The sequence below is a fragment of the Oryctolagus cuniculus genome, chromosome 3 (genome assembly GCF_964237555.1).
Source record: "Oryctolagus cuniculus chromosome 3, mOryCun1.1, whole genome shotgun sequence".
Taxonomy (NCBI): Eukaryota; Metazoa; Chordata; class Mammalia; order Lagomorpha; family Leporidae; genus Oryctolagus; species Oryctolagus cuniculus.
The window spans coordinates 181,046,880-181,056,845 of NC_091434.1; the positions used below are offsets into that span (position 1 = coordinate 181,046,880).

Genomic DNA, 9,966 nt, shown 5'->3' on the forward strand with positions numbered 1-9,966 from the left:
GTTCCACACACAGCCTCTTAGTCCCACTGTGCCTCAGTTTCTTCTCATTCCTCCCTAGTGCTTGACCCCGTATACCCTGCCCCTGGGTGGTCACCTATCCCCAGGCTTCCTTTTTCTCAACCGTGAGCTTTCTCTAGTGTTCTAGCCTCAAGTAGCACTGCTTCTGAAGCCCAAGTCTAGAAACAAGACAAGTGGGAGGTACTAAGATAAACAGACAGTTAAATGTATGGGGGTAACAAATGACACTTGAATCAGGCATTGCAACCAGTAAGTCTGCTGTGTCTTCTGTCTTGGACCATGCAGGGGTTGTGGGTCACTGTGCTCCCCGCTGTCTGACCACATTAGGTCTGCTTTCCATAGCCCAGGCATTGCTATTCAAACTAACCCAACACTGGGGACCCAAAAAGTCTGGTCTGGCCCCTCACACTTGGGGGCCTCTACTTAGATGAAGAGGAGGCAGCAACATTGGTCACAGAGAAGGAGGATGGGTAACTCCATGTGCCTTAGGGGAAGGTGCCTGCCCCATGTCAGAAGAGAGGACAAGGATGGGCGGAGCTTCACAGACTTCCCTGACACACAGCCATGCACAGCACACCATTTTTATTTGTTCATTCTATTTCACATTCAGAGTTAAGAGCTCAATCTGTGGGGTAGCAGAGAGGAAAACAAATAACCCAGCAGAAAGAGGATGAGAGGTGCAGAGGGAATAACTTTTCAGGAGCACAAATCAGTAACAAGTGCCGGAGAATCCAGGGTGAGGACGAAGAACGGGTACCCTTGTGGAGTGGCTTCAGGGATTCTTTTTCTTGACCTGAGGAGGAGAGAACATTTTCTCGGTCCTGGGGACCATGGAGCAGCAGGAACAGGAGCAGAGGAGGCAGGCTGGGGAGCCCGACTTTGAGTAGGGCTGCATGGTTCTACCCACCCTTCAGTGATGCCTTCTGTCTGTAACTATCCTGCATTTTCTCCCAACGTTCCGTGCCTATGGTTTCGCTGAGATGACAGGATGCATCAAGGCTGGGGGCTGGCTCTGAGGTTCCCTCACAGATCTGCCTGATGTGCCACCCCCTCCCTCCAGTACCGATTTCCCCATTCCGCCCTCGTCCTTACCATGGCCATCAGCACCAGGGCGCTGACCAGCACAGCGTACAGGGTGGCCTTCCCCAGCAGGATTTCATAGAGGACGGTAGCAGACAGGACCCCTTGCTGATAGGATGCTGTTGGCAGGAGGGGAGAGCAAGTGGGTACCTGTGAGCAGCTGTCTGTGGCCTCCTCTGCTCCCCGCCCCACCCAGTGTCCATGAGTTTTCCAGGCCCTGGTTCCAGGCAAAGACCAAGGGTCTCACTTACCCGAGCTGATGCCACAATCTGGAATACAAAGGGAAAGAAAGGTAGATGAGAGGATGTCATTCCTTAAGGACACTGAGCCCCAAATCACAAACTCCACTTATTTATTTTATTCTTATCGTTTATTTGAAAAGAAGAAAGAGATGGAGGGAGATCTTCCATCCACTGCTCCACTCCCCAGATGCCTGCAACAGCCAAGGCTAAGCCAGGCCAAAGTCAGGAGCCTGGAACTTAATCCAGGTCTCCCCCGTGGCTGGGAGGGGCTTATGTACTTGAGCCATCATTTTCTACCTCCCAGGGTGTGCATGAGCGGGAAACTGGATTAGAAACCCAGTAGCTGGGACTTGGACCAGGCAGTGTGGCATGGGATGCAGTGTCCCAAGCAGGGACTTCACCACAGCACCACATACCCACCCTGTAGACTTCAAAATCACAGACTCAGGCCACCGACTCCTGTACATCAGGTGGGGCAAGGTCAGCCTCTCCCGACGGCCCTGGCACTGTATTGCTGAAGCTTTCCCAGTGTCGGGGACAAGGTCACTTTAATTTTATAAAACAGGACCAGTGAAGGGGACAGGAGACAGCACCTACAGATGCCAAGCTGTGTGGCTGGTGCCCAGGGCCACCTCTCAGCACAGCTGGGAGGGGCTGAGACTCCAGGGAAGGTGTGAGCCTGGTTTGGCCTGTTCAGGTCCCAGTCGTCATGGAGAGGAAGTGTGCTCTATGCTTCCTGAAATTGTGGTCACTGATGGTCCCCTTCCATCGCCTCTGGTTTTCTTCGGGTCTAATCTTCTCTTCTGCCTGGAGCTTTTCACTTCCCGGTGGTGGGTGGCCCCCCCCAGCCTCCCCAGGCCCTGCTTACCTGCTCTGCCCCGGGTGTGAGCACTGACGTTCTGGGTGACGGGTTTACTACTGTTGTACGTCCACTTGTCGTCGTCCGTGAGCCCAAAGAACTGGACTTGGCAGCGGAAGTGGTTGCGGGGGTTGTGCCAGAAGGCAGCCGACACCCTCAGGCGGCTGCTCAGGCAGTATTTGGAGTGATCGGACTTGGGGTCCTGCTTGTAGGGCTGGGGGTCCGTGCTGACCCCGTTGTGGACCTCCTTCCCGTTCACCCACCAGCTCAGTTCCACGTGGTCAGGGTAGAAGTCTTTGGCCAGGCACACGAGCGTGGCCTTCTGGGTTTTGTTGATCTCTGCTTCTGATGGGTCAAACACAACGACCTGGGGTGGGCTCACATTTGCCAGGTCCTCTGGAAAGTGAAGAGGGGTGGGGAGGAGCAGGGCTGCTGAGAGCTGTCTGGGCCTGGGTTTGTGTGGGTGCACGTGTGTGGGTGCACGTGTGTGTGCATATGTCCGTGTAGGTGCACATGTGAGTTTGCATGTGTGAGTGTGTGTGCATATGTGTGTGCATAGGCGTGTGTGGGCGCACATGTTTGTGTGAGTGTATGCATGTATTCACGTGTGTGGGAATATGCACACATTTGTGTGTGCATGTGTGCATATGTGTGTGCACGTGTGCACGTATGTTTAGGTATGTGGATGCACACATGAGTGTGAGTTCGTGCGTGTTTGCATACGTGTGTGGGTGCACGCGTGTGTGCATGTGTGTGGTGCACTTAGGTGTGAGTGTGTGTGAGACAGCCATGAAGGAGCCATGATAAAGCACAGCCATGTCACCGTAGGTCACACCCCACTCCTCTGCATTTGTACTCCCTCTTCCTTGCTGTCCACTGTCTCTCCAACCTCCTGTGGTTGCGGTAGGAATGGCTCTTCCTTGCCCTCAGAGTAATGGCCCTAATGACATGTTTTGATTTTTCCTCCATCAGTAAAAGTTACCTGTCTACTTCTTACTGCTTTACATAGTAGTTATTTAAATAGAGCCCTGGGTGGCAATCAGAACAACAGGATCCAAATCTGGAACCACTTAGCCCACCAGTGTGCTTTTGGAACATCGCTTTAGTATCTCTGCTGCATTTTTTTCTGGCTGTGACGTAAGAATCAGAACATCGACTTTCCGTATCTGGCAAATATTGCATATTCTCCATCCCATGAGGAAGCTAAGAAAAAATCTCAGTCTGAACACAGAATGGTGATTCCTAGAGGCTGGTAGTGGAAAGTGGAAGAGAAGGAGTTTAGATAATGGCTACCAAATCAGAGTTAGGGCAAAGGAATACGTTCCTGGTGTTACACAGCAGAATGGGAGACGACAGCTTACAATAAGCTCATGTAGGATGTATGAACAAATCCAAGAGAGAAGACTGTAATCATATAGTACTGTCACAGAGGAGAAATGTTGAATATCCTGTTGGGTAGGCACACACTGAATACTGGTATTGAAATGTCACACTGTAGCCCATAAATATGTACAATATTGTTAAGCTCTGGAAGGTAGAGATTCCAGAGGTTCACCTAGAGGGTGACTGCACCCCAGCCCCAGAGGCCGAGGTCACCCCTGCTCAGGGGCAAGCAGCTCTCTGCTGACCAGCCAAGGGCCCCTGTGGGTGCTGTGTGCCCACTCCTGCCCGGGACCCCAAGCTTGGGAAGAGCGAGGGGTTCTACATCTAATTTTAAACCCACTTTGCTAAACGGTAAATCAGCAAGGCCAGGCTGGCCTGGACACTGCTTTACTGATTCATGGTCATCTGTGCATCTTGGCCTCTCTGTTCCACCATGGTCCACCCTTTTCTTCTCTGCCCAACTGCACTCAACGCCCCAGTCATTTCAGACCCCCTGACACCTGCCCGGAGCTGTGCCCTGCTGGTGTCCAGCCAGGCTCCTCCCTGCCCTTCCCTGCCCATGGGGCTCCCTTTCCTGAGTGGCAGCTACAGCCCTGCCCCCACCCATGCCCCAGGTCACATCCAGCAGCTCTCCAAGTCCTAATACATCCTCCCCTTCTCCACCCCTCACCCTATCCCTGCACCCTTTTCTGAAAGGGTGTGAAAATGAAATGACATAAGGATTCACAAAGCCTCACCCTACACCAGGTTATTTGTATCCAAACTGAAGGAGCTGAAGAAGAAGGGGGATTTGGGTTTAGAGAGACATTTGGGGGCTGGGGTCTTCTTCAGATTGTGAAACGCACACGGTTTGCTCTTGTCTACTCAGGAGGACATCTTTCCAGTTCACAGGGTGTTCATGAGAACAGGAGGTTTTCTCACTTTTTGTCCTGCATGAGGTCATCCTGTCCATTTCTCTGCTTCCAGCTACCCTGAGTTTCTTTGGACCAGAGGAATAGAAACCCCTCCTTATTTTAAATGCAGGGATTTTTCCAACTTTCCTTTTCCCTTGACATCCAAATCCTACCAGCAAGCCTCTGTCCCAAACAAGCCTCTGAGATGATCAGAGCAGCTGCTTGCTACCATTGTCTTGAGGGCATTGCCGCTCTGAGCAATGGTGGATACCTAGAGCGCCACAGGTGAATTCCTTATTTTCATCCCGTGACAGCCTTCTCATTTTACCAACTCCTTCTTCTGGACCTGCCCTTCATTCATCTATCCTACTCTGTGCTTTCCATGGAGTTTTTGTGTCTGAGCAAAAACATTTTAGCCTCCTGCTAAAATGAAGACGTACTCTTACGTTCTCACACTTCTTCACATTTCCACGGATGTGACTGCCTTCCGGCCGGCTTCGCAGGCGTGCAACCTGTGCAGTTACACACACCCACATGCTTAGAAGAGACCTATACTTGGTTTCATGTTAGGCTGCTATCATTTTGAAATCCTACACAATTTTTAAAGTGACAGCCTCACTCTTTTATTGTGAGCTAGGCCTGCAAATTTTGTAGCCGGTCTTGCCACCCTTCAGGTCAGTGTGCCCTCTCCCCAGCTCATAGCTTGCTGTTTGCTTTTATGCTGCCAGGTCTTTGCCGGATGAACTGGACCTGAAAACCCAGCTTGCACCTGCAGACTCAGCTCCACCAGTCTTTCTGCTGCAGTCTGGTTGCTTTTGCTCTCATCTCAAACACTCTGGCTCTGGGATTCTACCAGCCTTCCAGGGAAGGTTTCTATAGAAGGTACTGCTGTGCCTTCCCCCGTAAGTAAACATCAGTCTCTGTTGTAAAGATTAAAGATGTGCCTTGAGCCACCTGTGCTATTCTCAAGGATATCTGTCCATCCAACAGGCAGGTCAAAAGCAAACAGACCCTCACTATACCCGGTCTGGTCACTGTCACCAAATAACCCAGGTTAACAGCCAGGGATTGTGAGCTGCTTCCTTCCCTGGCCTCAGGGCTGTCATCACCCTGTGGAGTTTAAAGTCCTTTCCAACTCTAAGAGCATAAGATCACAGGGAATTGTCCTCTCTGCACAGGCTGCAATCTGCATTCGAAGGTGTTTGTAACAAATGAATTCCTTGTACCCTCTGGACTGAACAGCATAGAGTACTCTCAGGAAGCCAGAGAGGCCAGAGATTTCCCTAAGGGGTGACTGCACCCCAGCCAGACTGCACCCAGAAGCCGAGGTCACCCCTGCTCAGGGGCAAGCAGCTCTCTGCTGACCAGCCAAGGGCCCCTGTGGATGCTGTGTGCCCACTCCTGCCCAGGGAACCCAAGCTTGGGAAGACCAAGGGGTTCTACATCTAATTTTAAACCCACTTTGCTAAACGGTAAATCAGCAAGACCAGGCTGGCCTGGACACTGCTTTACTGATTCATGGTCATCTGTGCATCTTGGCCTCTCTGTTCCACCTTGGTCCACCCTTTTCTTCTCTGCCCAACTGCACTCAACGCCCCAGTCATTTCAGACCCCCTGACACCTGCCCGGAGCTGTGCCCTGCTGGTGTCCAGCCAGGCTCCTCCCTGCCCTTCGCTGCCCATGGGGCTCCCTTTCCTGAGTGGCAGCTACAGCCCTGCCCCCACCCATGCCCCAGGTCGCATCCAGCAGCTCTCCAAGTCCTAGAACATCCTCCCCTTCTCCACCCCTCACCCTATCCCTGCACACCTCAGGAAACAGATTGAAACTGTCCCGTGCCCTGCCCATGTTCGCCTACCAGAAGCGGGCAGAGGATGTGGCAGCCCACTCCCGATCTCCCTCTCCCGCCGGCCCCGTCCCCATCGCTCCGCACACTCTTCCGGGGTCTTGCGGGACCTGGGGCTGGAAGGCGCGGGCGTCGGACTCACCTGTGACCGTGAGCTTGGTGCCGGGACCGAAATACTGCTCATAGGAGCACGGAGGCACAGCCCCGCTCGCAAACTCCCACTGCGGCTCAGTGCAGGGACCAGGTGCCCAGACTCAGGCGCACCGCCGCCTTCTGTCCCGCCCTGGCCGCTCCCTGCGCGCAAACTCACCGAGCACTGTCAGCCGGCTGCCGGAGCCGAAAGTTTGCGCCGCCGCTGCAGAGCACAGGCCGAGGGCCCGCGACAAATACCCGGCCCGCGCTCCCCTAGCACCAGGAACCGGGGGGCGTCTGCCCCAAGTATCCGGTCTCCAGGTTTACGGCCGCCGCCCCTGTCCCACCCCTTCGCGGTGGCCCTGGCAGCCCCCCGGGTGGTCCCAGCTTACCTAGCACCGAGAGCCTGGTGCCTGCACCGAAGTACTGAGTATCTTGGCTCACAGCCCCCGGGTGCAACACAAAAACAGATCCCGCCATCCCCACCCCCCATGCCCCTCGGAGCGTCCCAGCCCAGCCTCTCTCTTACCAAGCACGGTCAGCCGAGTGCCTGGGCCGAAATACTGGGTCTCTGAGCTCACAGCCTCCAGGCCCCGGACAAAAACCGGCGCTGCCCTCGTGTGCTGTCCCCAACTCAACTCTGATCCCCACCAAGCCTGAGTGCTCTGTTGCCCTCTCACCACCCAGAACCGGGAGTGCTGGGGCCTAAAGGAGTTGGCAGCTGGGCAGCTGTCCACTTCTCCCCTCCTAACCCAGTGAGTGTTTCAGGGCCCTCCTTACCCAGCACGGTCAGCTTGGAGCCATCCCCAAAGTACAGCTGCCCGGTGTTCACACAGCCCTGTGTTGCCTGGTGCAAACCTTGCCTGAGGTCCTGGGGCCCAGCCCTCTAAGGCCCTGGATGGCCCAGCATCCAATTCCCCTAGGCTATGTTTCAAGGGGGTGGCCCAGGCTGAGCAGCCTACCATCCCTTATGCCTGGAATCAGAGGTCTTACCTAGCACGGTGAGCTGGGTGCCTGGTCCGAAGAACAGCTCATCAGCAAAGGAGCACAGTGGGAAGTGGCTGCCAGAATGCCTCCTCTGTGGCCACCTCCCTTAGCACAGTTAGAGGGTGCTCCCTCCTCTCTTGCCTGGACTTTTCCCTGGCCATTTCATGAGGTCATCCCCGATTTGCAGGGAGAAACAGCATGGCTTGGTGACAATACCGTGGACTTGACATCTGCATGGGGTACCAGTGAGGGTTGGCTGGAGTTGGGAACTACTGCAGGTGACACTGTGGCTCTTAGCAGATAGGACCTGTAACCTCTCTGATCTCAGTTTCTTCATCTGAAAAATGGGTATCTGTCTCTCCCACAGGGGTTTCATGGGTGGTTCCTTATAAATAATGCACGCACAGGTACTTTGTCAAGGGCAAGTTTCAAGAAAAGTGATGAGTGGTGCTCCCACTCTGCTGCCTTGGCCTTTGCAGTCCTGGCAAGCTGAGTGTGGAGCAGGGGCATTTGCTGGCCCAGGCTCCTGCAAGACCACAGTAAGCACCAGCTCCGGAGACCTCTCCCCGTCTGGTCGTGGATATTTTTATAGGGCAGGGCTTTTTGTAAAAGCATCTCCTCTACCTGAATCATTGTGCCCCCCCCCCCAGTCCCCACAATGTTACATCATGATACAAAAATGTTTCATAGTTCTGTCCCCCACCTCCAACCCCCAGGCAGGGGCAGGAAGCACAGGTGGCAGCGGTTAGTCTGACTGAGTGGAGCTGGGAACAGACAAACTCAGGGTAAATTTAATGTGGGGAGAGGCTTGCGGCGGGGGCATGGGGGAGGTGGTGGTGGTGGTGATAGGGGAAGAGAGACCCATTCTAGAACATGCACCCCCGAGGAGACATCTATGGCATTGGGTCTCCCCTCTGAGGCTCACTGTGCCCACCTGCTCAGACTGGCATTTATAGTGAGGTGGGTGGGAGGAGCAAGGAGTGGAGAGGCAGCCCTAACAGAGAAATTTGTAGAGCACATTCTAGCAATTTATAGCACAAGGACCAACAGCTTAGAAACCTACAATCCCTCACTGCTTCCTGAACAAGGTCCAAACTCTTATCATTCACTGATGCCACAAGAGTGCGTGAACAACTATTATGTGACACGTTGGTTTGTAAGGATGAGTGCGGTGTCAGAACAGCATGTCTCAGCCTGCCTTTGAATACTCCTGTCTCAGCCTTACACCCAGTCAGCTGCACAGATGTTCCCAGAAGTATCTAACCACATTGTCTGAGCTTTTGCTCACGTCTCTGATTAGCTTGGCCACTCTATCCAGAGTGGGCAACTGAGATAAATTCTCCTTTTGAAGAGTTTGTCACCTCCTCAGACTGATCATCCGAATGAGAAATTGAGCATTAGCCTCTGACTGTATTTTAGTAGAGAGCTTACACTTCTATTCCAAAGCTTTGCATTGCCATTCAGCTCTTTGCAAGACTTCACCTCTTTCTTTGTGATTGGTAGCTTCTTGGAGACTGTGATGTAGATTTCTTTTTTTTCTTGGAGGCTGATAGAGACATTCGTGAGTGGGTGACCGTGTGCACTTGTGTGCGTGAGTATATGAAGGTGCATACACACATTTGTTTGTGTGCACACATGGCTTTGAATGCTTTAAGGTGCAGTACCTAGGATGCTTATTTCCCATAATGGAAAGGTGGGTGGCTGTTTCAGGCAGGACTTTGCAGATGATTTCTGAACAGGCTCTCTGTGGGTTCAATCATTTATACATTCATTTATTCAAAGATACTACCAGTGTTGACACTGAAACAAGGTACCAATGGCATATCCCAGAGATACCATCACTTCCTGCTTATCAGGGAGTTTGCAGTCAGATGTGGTGCTAGACAACTAAAGAGGCAGTTTCCATCAAGTGTGACAAGTATCATGAAGGAGGCATACACCAGGCAGCATGATAGCAAAATAAAGAGTGTATTCAGGCCAATCTCTGCAGAGAAAGAGGTAGGGAAAAGGCAATAAAGAGCCAGATGTCAGAGTCAGATCTTTAAGACTAAGTAGGAGTTACCAAGGCAGGAAGGGTTGTGTCATTTCAGAAGGAGGAGTAGTGTGTGCAGGTGAGAGAATGAGGGGAGTGTGGAATAAGGAGGTAGGGCACCATCAGTGGGGTCTTAGGACCCATGTGAGGGACCGGCACTATATCACCATGGTGACAGTGAGACAACAGACCAACAGACTGCATTTGAAGATTGCCTAGAAGTCGAAATAGGGCTGATTCATGGTTTTATTTTATTATTTTTGACAGGCAGAGTGGACAGTGGGAGAGAGAGACAGGGAGAAAGGTCTTCCTTCCATTGGTTCACCCTCCAATGGCTGCTGCGGCCAGCGCACTGCGTTGATCCGAAGCCGGGAGCCAGGTGCTTCTCCTGGTCTCCCATGCGGGTACAGGGCCCAAGCACTTGGGCCATCCTCCACTGCACTCCCGGGCCACAGCAGAGAGTTGGCCTGGAAGAGGGCAACCGGGACAGAATCCGG

The 9,966-nt window shown here is 53.0% G+C and overlaps 1 gene segment (V, D, J or C); it reads right to left on the reverse strand.

Moving 5' to 3' along the window:
• Window positions 1-583: 583 nt before the first annotated feature.
• Window positions 584-6,961, reverse strand: LOC103345244 (T-cell receptor beta chain C region-like). The segment is given in 5 exon segments: window positions 584-811; window positions 1,111-1,217; window positions 1,350-1,367; window positions 2,209-2,595; window positions 6,843-6,961. Coding segments are annotated over 5 exon segments (621 nt in total).
• Window positions 6,962-9,966: the final 3,005 nt, after the last annotated feature.